Source organism: Hypanus sabinus, chromosome 6 (assembly GCF_030144855.1).
Source record: "Hypanus sabinus isolate sHypSab1 chromosome 6, sHypSab1.hap1, whole genome shotgun sequence".
In the NCBI taxonomy this organism is placed as follows: Eukaryota; Metazoa; Chordata; class Chondrichthyes; order Myliobatiformes; family Dasyatidae; genus Hypanus; species Hypanus sabinus.
Window position 1 is genome coordinate 85,718,987 of NC_082711.1, and position 27,336 is coordinate 85,746,322.

A 27,336-nucleotide genomic window follows, 5' to 3' on the forward strand; every position below is an offset into this window, starting at 1 on the left:
TTCCCTTTCTGTCTTCTAGCATTTCAGATCTCCCCCTCCCACTTTCAAATCTCTTACTTTCTCTTCTTTCAGTTAGTCCTGACAAGGGTCTCAGCCCAAAACATCGACTGTACTTCTTCCTATAGATGCTACCTGGTGCATTTTGTGTGTGTTCTTAAAATAGCATCAGTTGTGTGTGTTTGTGTTTGTGATTGTTTTTTTTGTCACCGACAGTTGGTGAGAAATAAGCCGCAAGTCAATTCAGAACCGTTTTGTTCACTGCGGTTTCGAGTGTTCAGGCTTGGAGATGCCAGAAATGGCTGAAGTGAAAATGAAACTATTTCATTACTTCAATTAGGAACCACAAATAATTTGATGGTATTGACAATTACCTTGAATGTTTTAATGAAAATGAAGATTTGGTGGATGTAGTTGTCAAAAGCATTGTACAAAGGCAGTCTATTATCTGCACTAAATGTCTGTGCTGATTTTGTTCATTTGCAGTCAATCAAAAGAAAATGGCCATGTGCATTGGATAAATTCTACCATCCATAAATATTATAAACTAATAATGGTACTGTGGTATTATTGGTAGTGTTCTAATGTGTTGTTTGGTAGTTTGCCGTTTTTGTTGACCTTATTTACTAGTTCCAAGAAACTTTGTCTATTTGGGGCAGCCACTTAAATGAACCAAAAACTACTGATTCCAATGTGTCCCAATTAACTGGAATCCACTGTACAATGAGAAGGAGGGAAAAAGGAAAATGGTGAGGAAGTGTACCTAGGTTAATTATCCATTCAGCAGTCTGATGACAAAGGGGAAGAAGCTGTTCTAAAACATTGAGTGTTTGTCTTCAGGCTCCTGTGGCAATGAGAAGAAAGCATGTCTTGGGTGATGGGGGTCCTTACTGATAGATAACCTTTTAAAGTCATTGCCTTTTGAAGATGTCCTTGATGCTGGGGGGTTGGAGGGGTGGTGCTAGTGACCAGGATGGAGAAAGTTGAGTTGGCAACTTCCTGTAGTTTTTTCCGAAATTGTGCATTGAAGCCCCCCTCTACCAGGCGTGATGCAGCCCATTAGAATGCTCTCCAATGTGCATCTATAGAAATCTGCGAGTTTCTGGTGATATACCAAATCCCCTCAAACTCCTAATGAAATATAGCTGCTGACGTGTCTTTGTAATTGCATCAGCATGTTGGGCCAAGGATGGATTTTCACGAGGGCAGGTTGAGAGTATTTTTTTCAAGTGATTGCTGTGTATCTACTCCAGTTATGTAGCAAAGTGCAGGTGAGTTCATATTGCTAGAACAGAAACTAGTTCATTACAAAATTATGTTGATCATTGACAGTTTTCCATTTGCTTAGAATCATTGAGATTTGTGATATCACTCAGCTCTTCTGAATGTCAGCTATCAAAGAGCAAATGAGGTTAATATTTTCTGTCTTTTTGCCTATAATCATGTAATTCATAGCTCAGCAAGTGGTCAACAGTTTTCTGCCTCTATCTTTTTGTTAAAATTCCAGACTCTCCTTTGAATGGTGGATTTTTTTCTCTAATCTTTTCTAAACCATTTTGCATGTTGCTTTAAACTAGTGGTCGCCAACCAGTCCATTGCGATCGGCTGGTCGATCCTTAAGACTTTCCCAGTAGATCCCAAAAAAGGAAAAATAAATACACAAATACATTATGCCTGATAAACTTTTGATACAAAAGCAAATTTTACCCCTAGAGCGCATATGTGAGTCATTTTTAACCCACACTTAGTTACTTTCCCTGGTTATTGTGTGTTTATTTCACCACTGCCCAGCGTCGTGTGTCACATGTGTGCTGACATCATGTGACTATTGCTGCTGTCTGTCAAATTTCCATGGAGCATGGGAGAGCTTCGTTCATCTTAAACATAAACGAACAAATGGGCAAACTGTCCAATGGCGAAAGAAAACAACACGTGTGGGTAAAAATGACTCACTTATGCATTCATGACAACTAAAATTTGATCAACTTTCATTAGGTTTGACTCTATTATGCTGCTACTTATATTACGTCAGTTATGCAAAAGTTTTATCAGTTATACTGCCCTTGCTTTCATTCAAATTTTTTGCCTTTGATAGCGTAAATTCATGTTTAGCATTTTAGATAGTGTGCTAGTAATTAGAATTAATTTTAGTTTTTACTGAAAAGTTAGCGCCTCTTTCTTTTGATTTTGCTGTTGTATTTTTTCAGTGTAGCTTGTGCTGCATTAAAGTGACTAATTAAATTAGATAAGAGTACAGACTGTCGCAAATATCAATATACGGCACTCGCTGGTGATATCCTGCAAGGTAGCTAGCTAGCTTGGCAGAGGCTCCACGAAAAAAGGCGAAAATGTACAAATTCCATCCAGAATGGGAAGAGGAACTTCTATTTACCTTGGTGAAAAACAAGTGTGTGTATGTTGTGCCATCAAACACAAGTACTGACTAAAGGAGGGAATCTGGAGCGGCACCACAACATCAACCACCAGAAATTTAAAGACATCTACCCCCCAAAGAGTGCAATCTGTGCCAGGAAAGTTGAGGAGCTGAAATCGAGGTTGAAGGCCCAGCAATCGTTTTTCACAAAACATGCTGCTTAAAATAAAGCTGCTATTGAAGCATCATTTCGTGTAAGTCACCATTTGGCTAAACACAAGAAACCTTTTACAGATGGCGATTTATTCAAGGAAGCAATGGCCATTACCCCAGAGACTGTTTTTAATGATTTTAAAAACAAAAATGACATAAAAACCGCAATACGTGAGGGGGATGTCACGTGATGACGTAAGATCAAGATGTGGAAATCCAGCTCTCCCATAAAAACCAATAAAACAAAGTTTAAGTGAAGAAGAGTTAATAAATACCTTCTAGAAACTACTTATAGACAATTCAGGACTATCTTTAGATATGCCTCCTAAACAGGAACAGAAGAGAATTCACACACGAGGAAATCTGCAGATGCTGGAAATTCAAACAACAACACACACAAAATGCTGGTAGAACACAGCAGGCCAGGCAGCATCTATAGGGAGAAGCGATGTTGACGTTTCAGGCCGAGACCCTTCGTCAGGACTAACCAAAAGGAAAGATAGTAAGAGATTTGAAAGTAGAGGGGGGAGGGGGAAATGCGAAATGATAGGAGTAGACCGGAGGGGGAGAGATGAAGCTAAGAGCTGGAAAGGTGATTGGCGAAAGTGATACAGTGCTAGAGAAGGGAAAGGATCATGGGACGGGAGGCCTCAGGAGAAAGAAAGGAAGGGGGAGCACCAGAGGGAGATGGAGAGCAGGCAAACAACTAAATATGTCAGGGATGGGGTATGAAGGGGAGGAGGGGCATTAACGGAAGTTAGAGAAGTCAGTGTTCATGCCATCAGGTTGGAGGCTACCCAGCCGGTATATAAGGTGTTGTTCCTCCAACCTGAGTTTGGATTCATTTTGACAATAGAGGAGGCCATGGATAGACATATCAGAATAGGAATGGGATGTGGAATTAAAATGTGTGGCCACTGGGAGATCCTGCTTTGAGAATTACTACTTTGAAGATAGCGCGAGTTGGCGGGGAAAGAGGCCCAGCCTTTTTGGCGGAGCCTTGTACTCAAGTTGGATCTCTTCCCGGCGAAGTACATGTCGCTTCCGATGGTGCAGGGCAGGAGGCTGCGACAATATCAACAATCACTAAGAAGAAACAGAGGGAGCTGTGCATGTGTGAAAAAACGAGTATGCACAAACTGGTGCAAACAAAACTACAAGTTCCAACTGCGACTGGAAGTGAAAGTGAAAGTGAATCGGAAGTAGAATCAGACTCTTGAAAACACAAATGAAGAAATAGATGAAGAAGAAGAACAGGAGGAAATTAAAGGTGGAAAATTTTCTGGAGACATAAGAGAAGTCCTGATACAAATAATGCATGAATTAAAGGTAATAAAAACAGATATTAGAAATATGAAGATTACGCTTGATAAGGTGCTGGAAAAACAAGAAAATGGACAAGAAAGTTAAAAAGTTGGAAGAAAAAAAGAGAAACAACACTGAAAGAATAGATAAGATGGAAGATAATATCCTTGCCTGGACATCAGAAAGAAAATAGTTGTTGGAAAAAGTAGATGTGCTCGAAAATTTCAGCAGACAAAACAATATTAAGATTGTTGGTCTTAAAGAAGGTATAGAGGGAGAAGATTCAATAAAATTCTTTCAAAAATGGATTTCGGAAATCTTGGAAATGGAAGAGGGAAGTCAGTTAATTGAAATCGAAAGGGCTCATAGAGCTTTAAGACCAAAGCCCCAACAAGATCAAAATCCACGATCAATCTTGATAAAATGTTTAAGATATCAAGATCTTGAAGGCAGCTGTTGAAGGTGCCAGAAAGAGAAATGGGCCATTGTTGATAGAAGGGAAAAGAGTTCTTTTTTATCCTGATATAAGTTACGACCTTTTGAAGAGGCGGAAGGAATTTAATTCAGTGAAAAAACTTATGGGAAAAGGGTTATAAATTTATACTGAGCTACCCAGCAACACTGATAATTTTTTTGGATGACGAAGAAAGAAGATTTTTTATTGATCATCAGAAAGCAGAGGAGTTTGTACAAGAACTTACTAATATTCATGAGAAGCGGTAAAGAATTATGGAAGTGAAATGGATTAAAGATGAAGACTGAGATAGGGATTGGATTTGATGGACATTTATGAGTAGAAGAATATACAAATATACTTTAAGTATATGATAGAAGGGGCACAAGATAAAAAAATTGAGGAATATTAATTGGGAGTAGAGATATTAATTTTTTTTCTTCACTTATATATCTTTTTTTGTTATGGGGAGCTGGAGGAGCTTCTGATTGATTGCTGCGGGATTCACGTGTGTAATCATGGCGATTGCCATGACCCGTAAAACGGAGGGGGGTAATGTTGTGTTTCTATTTATTCACAACGTTAGTGGGGGGGGGGGGGTATTTTGTTATTTTTTTCTTTACTATCTATATTTCTTCTATTTTTCTTTTTTTACCTGGATGATTGGGGAGGGGGGGGGGGAAGACACATAGCAACATGGAGAATTTTAAAGAGATTCCCCAAGGTATTATGAATGACTAATTTACTCAATTTTTTAAGTTTTAATGTTAATGGGCTTAATGGACTGGTGAAAAGAAAAAGAGTTTTAACATATATTAAGAAAATGAAAGGAGATGTAGCTTTTTTGCAGGAAACACATTTAACAGAGACAGAACATCAGAAATAAAAGAGAGATTGGGTTGGAAGTGTTATTTCAGCTTCATTTAATTCAAAGTTGAGGGGAGTTGCAATTTTGGTTAATAAAACCTTATCAATTAAGATACAAAATGTACTAATTGATTCTGTGGGGAGATGTGTGATTATACATTGGAATTATGGACTCATGAACATTTATGCATCAAATGAAAATGATGCAAGATTCATACAAAAACTTTTTTTGAAATTGGCCGATGCACATGATAAAATATTAATAGGTGGAGATTTTAACTTTTGTTTAGACCCAGTTCTAGATAGGTCAACTAAGGCTATTACAAAATCAAAAGTAATAAAGCTAACTTTATCATTGATGAAAGACTTAAATTTGATTGATATATGGAGAAGAATTAATCCAAGAGAAAGATATTATTCATTTTATTCACATAGACATAATACTTATTCAAGGATTGATTTTTTCCTATTATCAATGAATAATCAGGACAGAGTGAAAAGTGTAGAATATCAAGCGAGAATACTGTCAGATCATTCCCCCTTGATAATGACAATGATAATGATGGATAAGGAGGAATTGATTTAATAGAGATTTAATTCAATTTTATTAAAACTTCAAGATTTTTGTGATTTTATGAAAAAACAGATCCATTTTTTTGGATCCAAACTCATATTCAGTTGATGATAAATTTATATTATGGGAAGTGATGAAAGCATATTTGAGGGGTCAGATAATAAGTTATACTTCTAAAATTAAGAAGGAATATATGGTAGAAATAGATCAATTAGAAAAAGAGATTACATAATTAGAAAAAGAATCCCAAAGATATATGACAGAAGAAAAATGAAGACAACTTGTTAATAAGAAGCTACAATATAATACACTCCAGACATATCGAACAGAAAAAGTAATTATGAGAACTAACAGAGATATTACGAATTAGGTGAAAGATCACACAAGATTCTTGCTTGGCAGTTGAAAACAGAGCAGGTTTCCAAAACAATAAATGCAATTAGAACAAGTGCAAATATAATTACTTATAAACCTTTAGAAATTAATGAAACTCTTAAAAATTTTTACTCCAAATCATATCAAACAGAATCACAAAATGAGGTTGCTGAGATAGAAGAATTTTTATCACAATAACTCTTCCAAAATTGAATTTGGAAGAACAGAAAGGATTAGATATGCCCTTTACATTAAAAGAGGTTGAAGAAGCTTTAGGATCACTTCAGAGTAATAAATCTCCAGGAGAAGATGGTTTTCTGCCTGAATTTTATAAAAATTTTAAAGATTTATTAATCCCTCCCTTTATGGAGTTAATATATCAAGCGGAAAGGACACATAAACTTCCACAATCTTTTTCTACAGCGATCTTAATAGTATTGCCAAAAAAAGATAGAGATCCTTTAAAACCAACATCATATAAGCCTATTTCTTTGTTAAATACAGATTATAAAATAATAGCAAAAATGTTATCTAATAGATTATTTAAATACCAAAATTAATACATATGAATCAAACAGGCTTTATTAAAAATAGACAATTGGCGGATATGTAACTCGGTTACTTAGCATAATTCATCTGGCACAAAAGGAGGAGGAAATGAGTGTGGCAGTTGCTTTGGATGCAGAAAAAGCATTTGATAGATTGTGATGGGACTTTTTATTTAAGGTATTGGAAAAATATGGGTTAGGAAAATCTTTTATAAACTGGATTAAAACCTTAAATACTAGTCCCAAAGCTAAAGTAGTGACAAATGGCCAAATTTCGACATCATTCCAGTTAAAAAGGTCAACTAGACAAGGTTGTCCATTATCATCTGCCCTATTTGTATTGGCGATAGAACCATTAGCTGAATTAATTAGAATGGATCCAGATATTGTGGGCTTCAGAGTTAACCAGGAGGAATATTAGATTAATTTATTTGCTGATGATGTTCTGATTTATTTAACAAACCCATTGCATTCGTTGCATAAATTATCTTTCAGATTGGAAGAATATGGGAAAATATCAGGGTATAAGTAAACTGGGATAAAAATGCAATTTTACCCCTTACTAAAGGAGACTATACTCAATGTCGATTAGTAACTCAATTTAGATGGCCGACAAATGGTATAAAATATTTAGGTATAAGAGTCGATAATGATATAAAGAATTTATATAAATTAAATTATTTGCCATTATTGAAAAAAATACAAGAAGATCTTGATAAATGGATGATGTTACCAATAACATTAGTAGGTAGAGTTAATGCTGTAAAAATGAATATATTTCCCAGATTACAATATTTATTCCAAACATTACCAATACAACTGCCCCAGAAGTTTTTTCAAGAGTTGAATAAATGTGTGAGGAAGTTTCTTTGGAAAGGTAAGATGTCAAGAATATCTTTGGAAAAATTGACATGTAAATTTGACCTAGTAGGGTTACAACTCCCAAATTCTAAGAATTATTATAAAGCAAATCAACTTAGATTTATTGCATCTTTTTTTTTGATGAAGAAAAACCGGCATGGATTAGAATAGAGTTAGATAAAATAGGAGAAAATATACCAAAAGATTTTATATATAAATGGGAATCCAAATGGATAGGAGAAAAGAAAGAATCTCTTATTTTAAAACATTTGATCAATTTATGGAATAAGGTAAATGTGGATGATGTGATAAAGAAATCTTTATTAGCAAAGAGAACCCTAATTCAAAATAGACTTATTCCTTTTACAATGGATAATCAACTTTTATATAATTGGTTTCAAAAAGGGATCAGATATATAGGTGACTGTTTTGAAGGAGGTATATTGATGTCGTTTGATCAATTAAAGAATAAATATAAAATAGCAAATAACACTTTTATGTTATTTTCAATTAAAGGCCTATTTAAGAGATAAACTGGGTCAAACAATGTTAATGGAAAAACCTAATGAAATAGAAACTTTAATTCAAAAAGGAAAAATTAAAAAATTTACGTCATGTATAATTTGATTCAAAAACAGACAATTAAACCAGGAATTCATAAGTCAAGACAAAAATGGGAAACTGATTTGAATATTAAAATTGATGAAAAAAATTGGTCAAGACTATGTCTTGATAGTATGACAAATACAATAAATGTCCAACTTAGATTAGTACAACACTATTTTTTACATCAATTATATATTACACCACAAAAAATAAATAGATTAAACCCAAATTTATCTGACCAATGTTTTTGATGTAATCAAGAAATCAGTACTTTTCTACACTCTACTTGGTCTTGATTTAAAATTCAACCTTTTTGGATAAATCTAAGACTTTTACTGGAACAAATTATTGGAATACAACTTCCACATAGCCCAACATTATTTTTATTAGGCGATATTGAAGGGATAATACCGAAACCTAAATTGAATAAATATCAGAAAAAATTTATAAAAATTACACTGGCAGTAGCCAAAAAAGCTATTGCAGTTACTTGGAAATCAGGTGCATACTTAACTATGGACCGTTGGAATAATGAAATATCTAGCTGCATTCCACTTGAAAAAATTACATATAATTTAAGAAATGAATATGATATATTTTTGAAAATTTGCCGCCCCCCCCATCTACAAAAGATAGGATTAAATATATAGGTCCTTTGAAGATAAAATTATTAGTTATTTGGGGAAAAAAATAAAGATATATACTAAAGTTATTTTGAACTCCATGGTGATCCTCCGATATCCAGGCAATTCTTCTTTCTTTCTTTCTTTCTTTCTTTCGGGGGGAAGGGTTAAGGGGAGGGGGGAGGGCTAATATTAATTTTCATTATTATTCTATTCATTGTATGTTATTCTCTTAAAAATTTAATAAAAAATATATTTAAAAAAACCGCAATACGTAATATACCGCTTGGCCCTGCAACAGTGACAAGGAGGGTGGAGTCACTGTCAGAGAACGTGGATTGACAAGTGTTAAAGGACTTGTCACTCTGTGAATATTTTTCACTACAGTTCGATGAATCTTTGGATGTCATGAAAACAGCTCAGCTTGTTATATTTATCATAGTGGCTTTCCAAGATTTTACAAAAGAGGACTTCCTTACTCTTGCACTTAAAGGAGAGAATGAGAGGTGAGGATATTTACAATGAGTTTAAAAAATATGTCCGTGAAAATGACATCCGCATTCATAAACTGGTGGCAATTACTACTGATGGGGCCCCAGCAATGCGTGGTGTGTGTGTGTGTGTGTGTGTTGGTTTTATAGCACTGTGCCGTAATGACCCTGATTTTCCCGACTTCCTGGATTATCACTGTGTGACTCATCAGCAGGCCTTGGCTGGGAAGGTTGCGGACTTCTCTCATGTAATGACATTGGTGGTCAAACCGATAAACTTGATTTGAGCGAAAGCGCTTCAGCACTGCTTATTCAAGGCGTTATTGGATGAGCTTGATGCCACTTATGGAGACATAATTCTTCATGCTGACGTTCAGTGGTTGAGTCGTAGCAAAGTGCTGCAATGATTTGTTGACTTGCTGCCTGAGATAATGACTTTTCTGTCGACAAGAAACGAAGGACATGAGGAACTGTCAGATGATGTGTGGCTAATGGATTTAGGGTTTCTGACAGACCTAATGGCTAAATTAAACGTACTTAACATTGAGCTCATGGGAAAAGACCAACACCTGCCCCACATGATAAACACAGTAAATGCGTTTAATGCCAAGCTCGGTATTTGGATTTCAAATTAAGGAATAGGAGGCTGATATACTTTCCCAACTTGGAGAAAATGTTACAGGCCGTCAAGGAAAAAAAATGCTTTTTGCCCTGAGCTTACCTGTGCTTACCTAGACAAACTGGCAATAGAGTTTGATCAGCGTTTTGGCGAGTTAAACGTCATGAAAGATATTGCTGCATTTTATTTCAAACCCATTTCTACCGATCGATGTAGAACAGATAGCATCCAAATTCCAGCAAGTATTTGGTGTGCCAAGTGATATTGAAATGGAAATAATTGATTTGCAAAGTGACATCGAGCTTAAAGCAAGATGAAGGGACGGTGACTTTTGGGGGCTTGTCAGCAGGGAGAAGTTTCCTCATTTCACCACATGTGCACTAAAAGTCAGTGCCTACTTTGGGTCAACTTATCTGTGTGAAATTGCATTTTCACAGATGAAAATTATTAAATCTAAATACAGGAGCTGTCTTACTGACAAATACCTCATACTGTCTCAGACTAAACACAAAGTACACTGCAGATGCTGTGGGCAAATCAACACATACAGACAAGCTGGAAGAACTCAGCAGGTCAGGCAGCATCCGTTGAAACGAGCAGTCAACGTTTTGGGCCGAGAACCTTCGTCAGGATTAAAGGAGAAGGGGGCAGGGGCCCTATAAAGAAGGTGGGGGGAGGGTGGAAAACCAATCAGAAGAAAGATCAAGGGGTGGGGGAGGGGAAGCAAAGAGGGGATAGGCCAGGGGGGTGAAGAAGGAATGAAAGGGGAAAGCACTATGGGTAGTAGAAGAAGGCAGAATCAGAGAGGTGATAGGCAGCTGGAAGAGGAGGCAGAGTGGAAGTGGGATGGGGGAAGGGAGAGGGAGGGAATTACCAGAAGTTGGAGAATTCGATGTTCATACCAAGGGGCTGGAGACTGCCCATACGGTATATGAGGTGTTGCTCCTCCAACCTGAGTTTGGCCTCATCATGGCAGTAGAGGATATGTGTGGACATATCCGAATGGGAATGTGAAGCAGAGTTGAAGTGGGTGGCAACCGTCAGATACTGTCTGTCCTGGCGGATGGAGCGGAGGTGCTCGAGGAAGCGGTCCCCCAATCTGCATCAGGTCTCGCCGATGTAGAGGAGGCCGCACTGGGAGCACCGGATGCAATAGATGACCCCAACAGACTCACAAGTGAAGTGTTGCCTCACCTGGAAGGACTGTTTGGGGTCCTGAATGGTGGTAAGAGAGGAGGTGTAGGGACAGGTGTAGCACTTACGCTTGCAGGGATAAGTACCAGGTGGGAGATCTGTGGGGAGGGACATGTGGACCAGGCAGTTGTGGAGGGAACGATCCCTGCGAAAAGTGGAGAGGAGTAGAGAGGGAAAGATGTGCTTGGTGGTGGGGTCCTGTTGAAGGTGGCGGAAGTTGCGAAGGATAATATGCTGGATCTGGAGGCTGGTGGGGTGGTAGGTGAGGACAAAGGGAACACGGTCCCTGTTGTGGTGATGGGAGGATGGGGTGAGGGCCGAGGTGCAGGAAATGGAGGAGATGAAGGCGAGACCCGACGCAGATTTGGGGACCACTTCATCGAGCACCTCCGCTCCATCTGCCAGGACAGACAGGATCTCCTGGTTGCCACCCATTTCAACTCTGTTTCACATTCCCATTCGGATATGTCCATACATGGCCTCCTCTACTGCCGTGAAGAGGCCAAACTCAGGTTGGAGGAGCAACACCTCATATACCGTCTGGGTAGTCTCCAGCCCCTTGGTATGAACATCGAATTCTCCAACTTCTGATAATTCCCTCCTTCTCCCTTCCCCCATCCCACTTTCACTCTGCCTCCTCTTCCAGCTGCCTATCACCTCTCTCATGATTCTGCCTTCTTCTTCTACCCATAGTGCTTTCTCCTTTCATTCCTTCTTCAGCCCTCCGGCCTATCCCCTCCCTGCTTCCCCTCCTCCATCCCGTGATATTTCCTCTGGTTGGTTTTTCACCTGGCACCTTCCACCCTCCCCCCACCTTCTTTATAGGGCCCCTGCCTCCTCCTCCTCCTCCTTCAGTCCTGACGAATGGTCTCGGCTTGAAACGTTGACTACTCGTTTCCACGGATGCTGCCCAACCTGCTGAGTGTTTCAGACTGGCTGTCTGTAGTTATGAGCCAAATTTCAGGGAACTAGCAGAAAGTATTCAGCCCCAGTCATCACACAGAGTGCAACTGTCAATTTTTATTCATATATTTTTTGTGTTGAAATAAAATTAAATATTAAAACTTAGAATTAAAGGTATGAAGTATTGTAATATTCTTAAAGACAGCTATGGACTGTTTGATATGCTAGTTACAGTGTTTTCTTGGTTGAATTAATTTGAAAGTTTGACCAAATCATTTTCGGTAATTCAAATACAATTAGCCTAAATAAAAGGCCTCAAGTTGGAAGTATAATCTGAGCTGTTTTTTCTCTAAAGATTTAGTAGGTTGATCTTGCTTTTCACTAAGGCCGAGGTAGGAGATCTTGGGCTTAAAATGGTTCGCAACCACTACTTTAAACTTATGTCCCCAAGATTTTGAACTCCTTAAATGCATATCTTTCTGTCTTGGCACAGGTTATCTCTGAGTAATGCTTTCATTTTAAAATTAGGGCTGTAGTATCAAGGCAGTGTGTCTAGAAGTGAAATTCATCTTATGGAAAGTTACTTTTGATCAACAGTGACATGTATTTGATAGTTTGTCTATTATTTGCAACTAATTTGCTGAGAACCAAATATATGGTGTTTTTATTTGAGGAACATTGTTCCTGCAAATTAGGTTTGCAAAACTGATTCCAGACCTTTGAGGAGTGACTATTGGATAATTGAGTTTAAAAGAATGAGAGTGGGCCTCATTAAAACTTGATAAATCCTGGCAAGAGTAGGCAGACTAAGTAAAGGTAAGTTGTTCCTTTTGGAGATTGTCTGGAACTAGGAGTCACAATCTCAAGAGATTGTAAGCTATTTCAGACTGAAATGTGAAGAAATTTCTTTACATAATGTACGATGAACTTGTGGTGTTCTCTGCTGCAGAGGTAAAGAATATGTTCAGGAGTTAGATGAATATTGCTGGCTAAAGAGGTGAAGAAATTTATGGAGGAAGCAGGAGCAGGGTACTGAATTGGATTCTATTGATTTATTTAAGATGATATTAATTACATACTTCATAATTCCAGCCAATTCCATATAATCAGAATGCTTCCAAAATGATTTTAACAATGAATTTTCTCATTTGTAAACCTTCCTCTGAAGTAAATTCATTGTTACATGGTTACTATTATAAAGCGCATTTCAAAAAACGACTTTTTAAAAACTGTTTTACAGACTGCAATGGATCAACTGCACATGCACTTCACTCAGGCAATTCACAACACAGTGTTCCAGGTTGTCCTTGGGTATGTGGAGTTGTGTGCAGGGAATTCTGACACTAAGTTTCAGAAACTCCAATATAAAGACCTTTGTACGGTATGTATTACCTTATCATTTCATACAATGTGACTTTGCTTGCAGCTGGAAAAATGTGTTTAAATTCTAAGAGTATTGTTCATGGTGAACTTTGTTCATCGAACTGTAAAATAAGTACTGTATCTTTTGTGAAACATCGGTTGAATTGGTCTTAAAACTTTTTTTGTACAAATGGTATGAACTTCCTTTGTAAATAACTGAAAAGAAATTTCAGCAGAGAAGTCGGTCAAGACTGGAGGAACAGTGCTTTATAGGAAATCAAAAGAACTGTAGATGCTGGCAATCTAAAATAAAAGATTTTGAAAGCACTACTCATATCAGGCAAAGGGAAACAGACTTAATGATTCAAGATCTGGAGTGATACTCTCAATACACTCTTGCTTGACATGATGTGTATTTTCAGCATTCTCAGTATTTATTTGATGATTTATTGATTTGTATTTTCTTAATATTCTATTTTGCAGCAGTATCGAATCGCTTTTCCTGGGGGCGGTGGGGGCGGTGGTATTGACTCTAGTCATCCTCCCGTTCTTCATGTATGTGTAATAAGCCTTGTGGTTTTCCTTAGTCCTTCTCATCAAGTTATCTCATATTCCCTTCTTAAGCTCCTTCCTGGCCTCCACTTAACACTCTAGAACCCTGTCTGATTCTTGCTTCCTAAAACTTAAGTATGCTTCTTTCTTCCTCTTGACTAGATGTTCCAAATCTCTTGTTAACTGTGGTTCTTTCACCCTATTGTCCTTTTGCTGCTTCAGTGGGACATACCTATCCCGAATCCCATGCAAGTGCACCCTAAGTAACTTGTACATTTCCCTATGAACATCTGTTCCCAGTTTTCACTCCCAAATTCCTGCTACCAGCAACATAATTCTCCCTCCCCCAATTAAGTACTTTTCCATACCATCTGCTCCTACCTATCTTAAAACATCATATGGGTGACATCTGCATTTTCTTCATCACTCTTCTCAGTAACATAGTTGAGGGAAGAAGTTATTGCAGAATATTTCACCTGAAGTGCTGTCCTCACTTGATTCTTGTTGAATGAGATACTTATTTTGCACTGTTTATGAATTTATCAAAACATCTTGCAATGCCTTGTGCATTTTTACATGTAATGTCATAAGTGCAAAGAAATTTTGTCAGTCTGTAACACCGTATTAGTATAATAATTATCTGAGAAACAAAGTTACCGTTTTTAAAAATTTCTGGGGTAATTTGGAATAACATATCTTTTTCCAAAATAACTGGTGACTTTTATGAATTCTTATCTTTACTTTAGGATTTGTTGTGAAATAAATATTTCTATTGAAGCCATGAAGCTGTATTTATTAACAGAGGAGACTTTGAACTGCAGACCTTTCTGTTTTCAGAAAAATTATTCTTTTCCCCAAGTGAAAGTTCCTTTTGATCGCAGTACCAGAAATTCCAAGTGTTCAGTACTGCTGTTTTGTTAATTCTTTGTTCATTGCTTAGATAATTACAGTAGGTATTGGCTATTATTGGCAAGGAGTCAGATTAAATTGGCAGACAGTCACAATACGTGCTCTACTCTGTAAAGATGGTAATACAATTCCTAACATCTGGTAACAACAAGTAGTAGTTTAAAAATATAAATATTCCTTTTTCTGACACATTGGGTTTGAGGCCAATTCCTCCATGCTTCCCCCTAATCTGTGTAAAGACAAGTTAAAATGTGTTGAGCCAGTAAGTACCAGAGTTTTGATACTTTAGCTGAAAGGTATATTGAAGGGTTTAGAAGAAATTAAAAATGTGTATGCTTCCCAGAGTTCAGGTTCAAACAAACCTTTTGGATTTTACAAAATAAATAGTGTGGACTTGATGTCTTGTGAAAAGATGAAGAAGATGAAGAGTTAAGTTTGACCAGAAGGCACTGCTGAAAATGACGGATAAAAGACTGTTTTGATTTGGCAAGTGGCAAGAAGAAAAGTGAGAGATAAACCCATGTATTTCATTTCCAAAACCCGAAAGGGTTTTGCTTTTTGGGTGGAGTAGATTGGCCCATGTTGTAAACTTGCAAATTTTCTTATATTTGCTTTTAATTTTTAACTGGGTCACTGTTTCCCATGTTCCCTTTAGACTCACCAGGCTCCCAGTTCCAGTGCTCTTTTGAAAGTTTATAACTCCACTGTTTAACATTTAAAACTGCTTGGAATGGTAAAAAGCACATCCAGAATGATGCCAGTCTGACACTAAAGTCTGGGTGTTTTAGATTATTGGAGTTAAAGTAAGATTGAAAGAAAATAGTAATTCTATTTATTTGAGCTAAATTTTCCATTCTTACCCCTTGAATGTCAAAGGCATTACCACTACCAAGACTCCACCAACAAACTCCCACAAATCCACTTACCACTATGGGTGTTGCTGGAAAAAATACCAACGTTAACATGGAGTACAACCTGATAAACATTGAAAAGGAAGATATATTAAAGAAACTTGGATCTCTGAATTTAATAAAGGAAAGTTCTGAGTTGAAGTGAATGTGTTAAAATTTTATTATAGCACTCTTTCAAATTTGTTGCCAAGATAACAGTAAGCTTAAAAGTTGAGAGCTATTACAGTTTGGCAAGCTATTTTAATACACTGCATTATCAAAGACAATGCAGAAGTTTCTGTTTTCCTCTTGTAGATATTGGATTCTCCACTCAGCCTCTGATGCTCCAGAGAAAATTACCGAAATTTGCCCAACTTCATCTTGTGGGCACACCCTAGTATACCTCTTCTGGACACTTTTCAAAGACTTTGCATCCATGCTGTAATTGGGGGACAAAAATGCACCCAAAACTCCAAGTGCTTGAACACATTTTCATATAGCTACAACACAAATTCCTTTTTCTTGTGTTCAATACCCATCCAAAGAGGGCAAACATGCCATAGTGTCCTTGATTGGTTATTTACTTGTATAACCACTTTTAATGAAGTATGACTTAGACTCCAAGATTCTTGTGCAAATCAGTACTTGCCAATAACTGTATATTTTTTTCCTACATTTGACTTCCCAAAGTATAAAACTTCCCACTTGTTCAGATTAAACTGCATCTCCCACTTCTCTGCTTATATCCATAACTGATCTAGCTCCTGTTGTATTTTTGGAAGTCTCTACACTGTTCACAACACCACCGCCACCCCACCCAGTCTTTGTATCAGCTACAAGCTTAGTAACCAACCCATCTACATGAGAAAGAGAAAATATGATCAAAAATGTGTTCACGCAGACCGTGGGTCCAGCACATGAGTAAGAGCATACCCCTGAATACCCTGCTTCAGTGACAATGTCAGCTTTATCAAACAGTCTTGGCCCGAAGCATCATCTGTACTCTTTTCCATCGGTGCTGAGTGGCCTGCTGAGTTTCTCCAGCATTTTGTGTATGTTGCTTGCTTGGATTTCCAGCATCTGCAGATTTTCTCTTGTCTGTGAATATACTTACTTTATCATTTTATGCCATATATAATCTGTTACTTCTTGCCAACAGATAATTGTGTATGGGCAGTATTTACACAGGGTTAGCTTGAATCAAGATTCCTTCAATCAGAACATCACAACATTCCTTTTTGGTTGATCCCCAAACTATATCGACCTTAGAGCTGTATTATTTATGAAATAATACTTGGCCTTCTCACCACTGAGTTAGCCATCGAATTGCTAAGTATGTGACTTCAGACTCCTATACCACCTCCCTGGTGGTAGCAATGAGAAGAGGACATGTTTTGAGTGGCAGAGGTCCTTAATTGTGGATGCTGCTTTTTTTTTGAGGCATCGCTTCTTGAAAACGTCCTACATACTATGGAGGCTAGACCCCATGATGGAGATGACTTGAGTGTACAACTTTCTGCAGCTTATTTCAATCCTGTGCAGCCCACCCCATACCAGTTGATGTAGCCAGTTAGAATGCTCTTCACTGTATATCTGTAGAAATTTGCAAGGATCTTTGGTGATTTACCAAATCTCCTCAAACTCCTAATAAAATATAGCCATTGTCTTGCCTTCTTTGTAACAGCATTGATACGTTGGGCCCAGGATCGATCCTCAGAGATGTTCACATCCAGGAACATGAAATTGGTTGCCTTTTCCTCTTCTGATCCTTCTGAGGACTTGTGTGTGTTGCCTGGTCCTACCCTTTCAGAAGTCCACAATAAATTCTTTGGTCTTACTGACATTGAGTGCAAGGTTGTTGCTGCAGCACCACTCAACCAGCTGATCTGTCTTGCTGCTCTGCACCTTCTTGTCACCATCTGAAATTCTGCCAAAATAGTTGTGTTATCAACAGATTTATAGATGCCATTTGAGCTGTGCTGAGCCACATATTCATGGGTGTAGAGGAAGTTGAGCAGTGGGCTAAGCACACATTCTGGATGATCCTAAATGCATCCACATCAAGATCCAGTTCCTTCACATGGTCAGTCAGCAGCTGCAGCTGCAGCTGACTGCACCTCCTACAGGTACGGTAGTGTAGCGGTTAACTGAACATTTGGTTAACACCAACTAAGATCAGGATTTGATTTCAGCTACTGTCTGCAAGCAGTTAGAAAGATCTCCCTGTGGCTACGTGGGTCTTCTCCGGATGCTCCAGTTTCCTCCAACATCCCTAAGATGTTTCATGAGAAGATGGCGGCGCGACAGCAGGGCGCAGCGGCCACTCTAGGAATAAATATCTGTTATCTGTAAGTAGGGGCCATGCACAATCAGTGTAGATTATCAGTGAGCTGGAGATGCTTTTTCTGATCTGCACAGTCTGTGGTCTTCCAGTGAGGAAGTAGAGGATTCAGTTGCAGAAGGAGATACAGAGGGCCAGGTTTTGGAGCTTTTTGATCAAACCTGTAAGAAAGAGTGTGTTAAATGCTGAGCTGTAGTCACCACACAGCAGGCTGATATTGTATTGGTATTGTCCACGTAACCCAAGGCCATGTGACGAGCCAATGAGATTGCATTAGCTGTAGACCTATTGTGACGAGAGGCAAATTGCATTGGGTCTGGTCCGTCCTTATGCAGGAGTTGATTCTAGCCATAAACAACCTCTCAAAGTACTTCTCAATAAATGTGTGTGCTTCTGGGTGATCGTTGTTAAGGCTGCACACCCTGCTCTTCTTGGGTACTGGTATGATTGTTGCCCTTTTGAAGCAAATGGAAACTTCTGACTGTAGTAATGAAAGACTGAAAGTGTCTTTGAACACACCCACAAGTTAGTTGACACAGGTTTTCAGAGCCTTACTCAGTGCACCGTCGCCTTGAGAGGGTTCACCCATTTGAAAGGCATTCTGATGTCTCCCTCTGAGATAGAGATCACAGGGTCATTAGAAAGTGCAGGGACTCTCATAACTCTAGTTTTATTCTCCCTTTCAAAGCATGCATAAAGGGCATTAAGCTCATCTGAGAGTGAGGCATCATTGCCTTTCATGATGGTAGGTTTTGCTTTGTAGGAAGTAATGCCAGAGTTGATATGCATCTGACTCCGACCCTTAACCTCAATCGGAATTGTCCTTTTGCTCATGAGATAGTCCTCGGTAAGTCCCCCTTGTATAATCCTGGATCACCAGACCTGAATGTCACAGTTCATCCATGGCTTTTGATTCGGGTATGTACGGTATGTTCTTGTGGGCACACACAGTCATCCCCACAGGTTTTAATGAAGTCAGTGACAACTGTGACATACTCATTCAGACATACTTCAAAGTTTGGTTCAATATTTGGTCAGCAGGGTTAATAACTGTATTGCAGATTGGTGTTAAAAGGTATGATTATGTTATGCTATTTATTAACCGATAGAGCAATTCTAATAACTTCCATACATTCCTCAGAGTGCTAAAGGAGGGGACTTACAAATGAGCCCATCTTTTTGAAATCTGATGGATAACTTAATCCCAATGGTTCATCTCATAATTGTGGTTTAATATATCTGTCTGGCTTCCTTTGTCATTTCGGTAATGAAGTCATTCTCACTCCTTGCACAATAAATTTATTGTGTTTCTCTTGATTGTGGAGTCACAAAAAAATTCAGGTTGAGCAAAAATGGTGGGTTTATTTTCCTGAAAGACTTAAATAAATCTCAACAACAATCCATAGTGTTGCAGTCATGTACTAACCAGTCTTTTATTCTCACTTTATTTTATTGAACACCCTTAGAAGCAAGTTTTCCTTCTTTGTGTCTACCTGTCTATCATTCATCCCCACCTCTCAATTATTATTGTTGGAAAGTTATCGCCATGTTACCATAAACAATGTATGCCCCTCATGACTGTCGAATTTGATCTGATTTGTAATTGATCTCTGACTACAGTTAACAGTTGCAGCTGCAGAGAGTTGTAAGATTAGCTCCATTGTGGGTATTACCCTCTGTAGTATCTAAGACATCTTCAAAGAGTTGGTGCCTCAGAAAGGTGTCCATCATTAAGGACCCCCACCACCCAGGACGTGACCTCTTCTCAACAGGAAGGAGGTACAGAAGCCTGAAGGCACACACTCGGTGATTCAGGAATAGCTTCTTCCCTTCTGTCATCTGATTTCTAAATGGACATTGAACCCATGAACACCACCTCACTACTTTATTTAATTTCTGTTTTTGCACGACTTATTTTAGCTATTAAATATAGTTACTATAATTCATTTTGCTTTTCTGTATTTATCATGTACTGCATTGTATTGTTGCTGCAAATTTAACAAATTTCATGACATATGCTGGTGATATTAATTCTGATTCTGAATATTGACCTAGTCATTGAGGTTTGTTCATTTTATTGAATAGATGCTGCAGAAACATAATTCAGTAAATACAGCAATACAGAACTAACTTAATTCATTTTTACTTTTTGTGAGAAGTAACTGGGATGAATCACATAGCATAAATTTGAAAATAAAAGATACGAAACTATGTAATCTAGCAGTTGCTATTGCTATTGGACAACATTCTTCTGGGTCACTTGAGAATTCGTTATCGTGATGTACAGTATAATTGGCAATTTCTCACTATTGGCATCCATTGCAACTTTACCTATAGTTCCATTCGAGAATGTTGTGTGGACAATATGAAGAATGATTTGGTGCTCAGCATGGCCATCAGTAGCTTTTTTTCTTTGACTGAGCATTTATTCAGATGTGAATTCTTTTTGAACCAAATGGAGGATGAAGTTAGTGTGCTCGAACATATCAACAGGTTATATGGGTAGCATCTTTCAATGTAATAAGCCTGCCAGTAGGCACCTCATAGGAGAAAGAAAAATATAATAGACAAGCTTAAAGTTATGTGAAGGATATTCCCTTTCCATTTTGCAGAGGTCCTTGAGTGAAACGAGGAAAAGAAAATAGTTTTCCTATTTATTAGTTGTGAAGTGGTTTGGGACCAATTAAAATGTTATTTAATTGTGAAAAACAGTTTTCATCTCCATGAAATTAAACCAAGTTTTACTTTATAATATATTTTACAAAATTTTCATTAAATGTTTAAAAATTACAATTAAAAATGCTGTTTAATGGTACTTGCTCATGAAGTATTTTGCCTTCAGTGATTTGCAAATCAGGTGGAGAGACACTGAGAAATAGAATAACTAATGCACTTGGAGTCCTAATTGCTGGTAATTCACTAAAGTGGACACTCCAACCCTATTATATTTCATAATGCATTTGGAGCATGTTACGTCTTTTGTATCAAATCAAAATTAAGCAATTATCTTTAATATTCTTTCTGTTATGGCTTTTATCCATTGTTCAGGCTTTAACTTGTGATCTAATGAAGTGGAGGGTTAAACATCATTAACTTCCAATGCCAATCTTTAAGTTTCACGTTGTTGTTCGAATCCAGCAGGAATTTTATAACATTTCTGTTCCTGGTTGCATGTAACCTGCATAGAAAAATTGGTGGTTATATTCAAAATCTTAATTATTTTCTCAGGTCTTGAAGTAACAGGCTATTATTGAGTGGTGACTTGTTGTACAAAAGTATGAAGGATTTATAGAATGCTTTCTAATTAACTAAAGAGCAACAACATATTAGGATATAGACCTCATCTCCAAATTTGTTTGACCCTGTAAAAAGTCTCTCAATGTTATTTTTTTCCCCAACAGCATATTACTCCAGACAGCTACATTCCATGTCTGTCTGATCTTTGTAAAGCCCTGTGGGAGGTCATGCTGAGTTACTATCGGACAATGTCGTGGCATGAGGCACATGACAATGAAGAGTCTGCTCCAGCTTCTGGTAGGGAATGCCATTACAAATTCAGCAGTGTTTGTTACTACCTTTGGAGTATATGAAATCAGCTTGTGTGGAATGATCTGTAGTTGGGATGCAAACAAAATTATTTCACTGTATCTTGGTACATATGACAATTGAAAAAAATATTACCTTGTTTCTTTCGTCACCCTATATGTCAGTTTCAAATGGTGGATAATATAGTGAAGCTGTGTATCATTACATTACACTTTTGAATAATACATTACATCATTCCTTCCTTTAATAAACTGAATGGAGTTTGACCAATTTTCTAATAGTGATACCAATACTGTACTATAACTTGTGTACAGTCGACCCTCCTTAACTGCGGGGGATTGTTTCCGAGACCCCCCCGGGGGTCATAACCTGGGGACTACCTGTACTTTTAAGCCATTTCTAGATTATTTATAATATCTAATACATTGTAAATGCTATGTAACTAGTTGTTATACTGTATTGTTTAGGGAATAACGACAAGAAAAAATAGTGTGTACATGCTCAAACAACAAGGGCTGGAGAGATAACTTCCGAGATTTCCTGATCCGTCGTTGGTTGAATCCGCGGATAAGGAGGGCCGACTGTAGTTACTAAAATTTTTGTCCCTGTTTGGCTATTCTCTTTCTAATTGCCACTCTCTTAGCCTTTAAGTGAACAGAGAGACAAATAGCACAAAATGAAGGTCTAATGGGCTGCTAACGTTTCTTAGGAGAACAGAAACTCTTAAGTCTGTCTTAATTATCAGTGCTTTTTAGTCGTTAAGTTAATGGCTTTAGTAATATATGTAGAAACCAAAAGCAGTATCACTGATGACTTTATCTTAAAGATAAGATAAAGATTAGTTTTATTTGTCATGTGTACTTAGAAGCATACAGTGAAATGTGTTGATTGCATCAGATCATATCAATGAGATTTGGACAGACCGCGAGCGTCACAGTGATTCTAGTGCCAGCATAGCATGCCCACCACTTAATAGCCCTAACTCGTACATCTTTTTTAGATTAGATTATGAGGACACTCAGACCAAGACTAACTGACACAAACCACATAATTATAACATACAGTTACAACAGTGCAAAGCAATACTGTGATTTGATAAGAGCAGACCATGGACACGGTAAAAAAAAAGTCTCAAAGTCCTCGATAGCCCATCATCTCATGTAGACGGTAGAAGGAAGAAAAACTCTTCCTGCCATGAACCTCCAGTGTCGCAAAGCTTCCTGATGTAGCCTCTGGAAGCACCTGACCACAGCCAACTCTGATTCCGTCCGAAAACTTCAAGCTTCCGACCGGCCCTCTGACACCGAGCACCGAGCACCATCTCTGCCGAGCACTTTGATGCCGGCCCTGGCCGCCAAGCAGCAGGCAAAGCCGAGTTTTGGGGCCTTCCTCTCCAGAGATTTTTCGATCGCACAGTAGCAGCGGCAGCGAAACAGGCATGTCAGAAATTTCACCAAATGTTCCTCTGTGCTTCTCAAGTCCATCTCCATCAAATCAGGATTGTGCATGGCCCCTACTTACAGATAACAGATATTCATTCCTAGAGTGGCCGCTGCGCCCTGCTGTCGCGCTGCCATCTTCTCATGAAACATCTTAGGGATGTTGGAGGAAACTGGAGCATCCGGAGAAGACCCACGTAGCCACAGGGAGATCTTTCTAACTGCTTGCAGACAGTGGCTGAAATCAAACCCTGATCTTACAGTTGGTGATGTAAAATGTTCAGTTAACTGCTACACTACCGTACCTGTAGGAGGTGCAGTCAGCTGCAGCTGCAGCTGCTGACTGACCATGTGAAGGAACTGGATCTTGATGTGGATGCATTTAGGATCATCCAGAATGTTTAACAAATTGTAGACTAGAGTTTTAAGGAAGTTCTAAGGTCAAACTGCAGATAGTTTGGTGAGCACAAGGAGAATTATGGGGCAGAGACAGGGCAGGGTCCCACTGTGACCATTCCTGTCAGCAGCAGGTCTCTATTTGGATTCTGCATGGAGGTATGTTCCCTTTTCAGGGCTCAGTATTAGCAGCAGCCAGATCAGTCACACTATGCAGAAAATCCTGGAGGAGCTCAGCTGGCCAGGCAGCATCAATGGAAAAGAGTAAATAGTCAATGTTTCAGGCCAAGACCCTTCACCAGAGCCAGAGAAAAAGATGAGAAGTCAGAGTAAGAAGGTAGGGAGCGGGGAGGGAGAAATGTAAGGTAAAATAGGGTGGCCACTGGGAGATCCTGCTGTTTCTGGTGGACAGAGCACAGGTGCTTGGGAAAGTGGTTTCCCAGTGGTCACCCATTTTAATTCCACTTCTCATTCCCATTCTGACATGCCAGTCCATGGCCTCCTCTTCTGCTGTAATGAGGCCACATTCAGGTTGGAGGAGCAATGCCTTACATTCCATTTGGGTAGCTTCCAACCTAATGGCTGAACATCAAGTTCCCAAACTTACTGAAATCCCCCTCCTCCCTCGCCATTCCCATTTCCCCCTCTCACCTTATCTCCTTACCTGCTCCTTCCCTTTTTCTTTCTTCCAAGGTGTTCTGTCCTCTCCTGTCCGATTTCCCCCTTCTCCAGCCCTGTATCTCTTTCACCAATCAATTTCCTAGTTCTGTACTTCACACCTCCCCTCTCCCAGTTTTGCCTGTCACCTTGATTTTCTTCCTCCCTTCTCCCCACTTTCTTATTCTGACTTTTTATCTTTTTTTCTCCTCAGCCTGAAACGTCAACTGTTAACTCTTTTCTATAGGTGCTACCTGGCCTGCTGAATTCCTCCAGCATTTTGTGGGTGTTGCTTTGATTTCTAGCATCTGCAGATTTTCTCTTGCTGGTAACACTATGGCCGGCTCTGCAGTTCAGCAAGGAAGAGTAAAATCAGGCAGAGCTATGGCTGCAAAAGAGATGCCAGGATAGTGCGTTGTCTCCTAGGTGCCAGAGTCAGGGATGTCTCAGGGAGGCTGCAGAACATTTTCAAGGGGGAAGGATAAACAGCCAGAAGTCATGGTACATAGAGGATAGGAGTTGGTGACACTGATGATTCTTTGTCTTTTCTTAGATACTATAAACAGCCCGTGTTTTTTTTCCCTTTTCTTTCTTCTTTTTTATATTAGTAAGTGGTTAGTTTGTTAGATTAGTTCTTGTATTTTGGGGTAATAATTTTTTTTTCTTTTTCTTTTTTCTGTTCCTTTTTCATATTGATATACCTAGTTTTTTTCTATATTATATTTATATCATGTATGATTTGGGAAGGCTTAACTATATTGTACTTATTGCTTATGTATCCTTTTATGCTCATTTTAATTTTGCAATTTTGTAATCCCAATAACTATGTATCAATCTTACCATGTTGATATCAATAAAAAGATTGAAAAAGAAAAAGAAGTCATGGTACAGATTGGCACCAATATCATAGGTAGAAAGGGGGGAGAGGTCCTGTGCAGTAAGTATATAGTAGAGTTAGGAAAGAGGCTGAAAAGCTCGACTTCAAAGGTGGTAATAAGAACATAAGAAATTACAGGAGTAGGGTCACCGAGCCTGCTCCATCATTCAATAAGATCATGGTTGCTCTGACCATCTCCACCTACCTACCTTTTCCCCAAAACCCTTAATTCCCCTTCTATGCAAAAATATATCCAATCTTGTCTTAAATATATCTACTGAGTTAGCCTCCACCGCTTCATTAGGCAGAGAATTCCACAGATTCACCACTCTCTAGGAAAAGCAGTTCCTCCTCATCTCTGCTTTAAATTTACTCCCCCAAATCTTGACGCTATGTCCCCTAGCTCTAGTCTCACCAACCAGTGGAAGTACCTTTCCTGCCTCTATCTTATCTATCCTTTCATAATTTTGTATGTTTCTATAAGAGCTCCTCTCATTCTTCCAAATTCCAGCGAATACAGTCCCAGGCGACACAATCTCTCCTCATAGTCTTAACTCCCTTGTCTCTGGAATCAACTTGGTGAACCTCTTCTGCACCTCCGCCAAAGCCAGTATATCCTTCTTCAAGAAGGAGACCATAGCTGTACGCAGTACTCCAGTTGCAGCATAACCTCCCTGCTCTTACATTCAATCCCTCTAGCAATGAAGAACAACATTCCATTTGCCTTCTTGATAGTCTGCTAACCAAGTTTTTGCGATTCATGCACAAGCACTCTCTGGATTATTCCCAGTGGCACTTGCTAGTCAGGGCAGGAAAGGAAAGATGGAACAAATAAATGTGGATGAGGAAATGGTACAGTGTTTCATGTTTTTGGATGATTGGAACCTCTTCTTGGGCAGGAGTGGCCTGTTCAAGAAGGGCAGGTTGCACTTTAAGGCTGGGTGGGGGGGGGGGGGGCGGTGAAGATCAAACTCCTGGCTAGTATTACTCAGGAGGGTTAAACTGGTTTTTGAGAAGGTTGGGACCAAAACACTAGGTCAGAAAGTGGAGTGACTGAGAGGAAGTTAGATGTCATGATGAGTAAGAACAAGCAGGAGCAAGGTAATAGACACAATGTGACATACAGATTGAAGTTCATTTATCTTAATGTTAGGACTATTGTGGGTAAGGGCGAACTTAGAGTATGGATCAGTACATGGAACTATGATGCTTTGCCCATGCCAACAACTTGTTTGAAAAAGGGACAAGGATAGTTTCTTACTGTCAGGGATTTGTGTTCCAGAAAAAAAAGGAGGCAAAAATGGTGGAAGGGGAAATTGTGCTATTGCTTAGAGATAATATCACAGCTTCACTTAGAATATATAAAGGAAGGCTCATCTACTGGTTTTATATAGATAGAACTTTAAAAAAAATATAGGTGCAATTACTGTGGGATATTGAGGAGCAAATCTGTAAACAGATTAAGTGAAGGTGTGAAAACAACAGGGCTGTTGTAGTGGATGGCTTCAACTTCCCTAATATAGACTGGGGCATCCTTAATGTGAGAGTTTTAGACAGAGTAGAATTTGCTCAATGCATCCAGGAGGGTTTATCAAATCAATATGGAGATAGTTCAATAAGAGGAGGAGCCATACTGGACCTGGTGTTGGGTAATGTGCCTGGCCAGGTGACTGATCTTTCTGTCAGGAAAAAGTGATCACAGCTCCTTAAATTTTGACATAGCTCCAATTAAGGATAAGTATAGACCCGTGGGAGAGTATTAAATCTGAACAGGGTAAATTATGGGGTGAATGTTAGGAAGTAATGTTATGAAGTGTTGGGTTCCGATTTTTTTTAATTATGGGCTCTTTCAGAAGTCAGAAAAGAGGCACAAAACTTGCTTCACACTGATAGAAAGGAAAATTGAAATGGATGGTAATAGGTGTCTGCTAAGCAAAGGGAGAAAGACGAAACGATCTAAGATGGTGCTGTCTTGTGGTGTAGCTCTTTTCATACTCCATAGACAAGGAAAATGCCATTCAAATTCATAGATAAGAGTCAATGAGTTGCTCATGAGTTGTTCAAACAATTCAGCACCGAGAAGATTCCAGAACTCTCCAGAATTGTTCCAATCTAACCACTAGGAGGCACACTGAACTACTACATAATCATATTGTGACCATTGGGAAGCAAGTAAAAAGTTGCTTGCAAAAAAGTAATTATGTTTATAAAACACAATTAATTGTTAAACTGCAAAGAGAAAAACAGTTGAACAGTCTAATCTAAGAATAAACAGATCCAACAAAAAGAACTAGAGAGAGTTAGTGGGAACAACTGTTTTTAGGCAAGTACACACCTGATGTGGAAGATGTTTAAAGAAGTGC

The 27,336-nt window shown here is 38.6% G+C and overlaps 1 protein-coding gene across 2 annotated transcripts in view; it reads left to right on the forward strand.

Annotated features, from left to right (window-relative positions):
- Nucleotides 1-27,336, forward strand: part of vps50 (VPS50 EARP/GARPII complex subunit) — a 200,031-nt gene that overhangs the window by 80,323 nt on the left and 92,372 nt on the right. For both annotated transcript variants that reach the window (XM_059972546.1, XM_059972548.1), the window contains exons 12-13: nucleotides 13,245-13,385; nucleotides 21,460-21,592. In XM_059972546.1, the coding sequence (XP_059828529.1) occupies nucleotides 13,245-13,385; nucleotides 21,460-21,592 (274 nt within the window). The remainder of the gene's footprint in view (nucleotides 1-13,244; nucleotides 13,386-21,459; nucleotides 21,593-27,336) is intronic.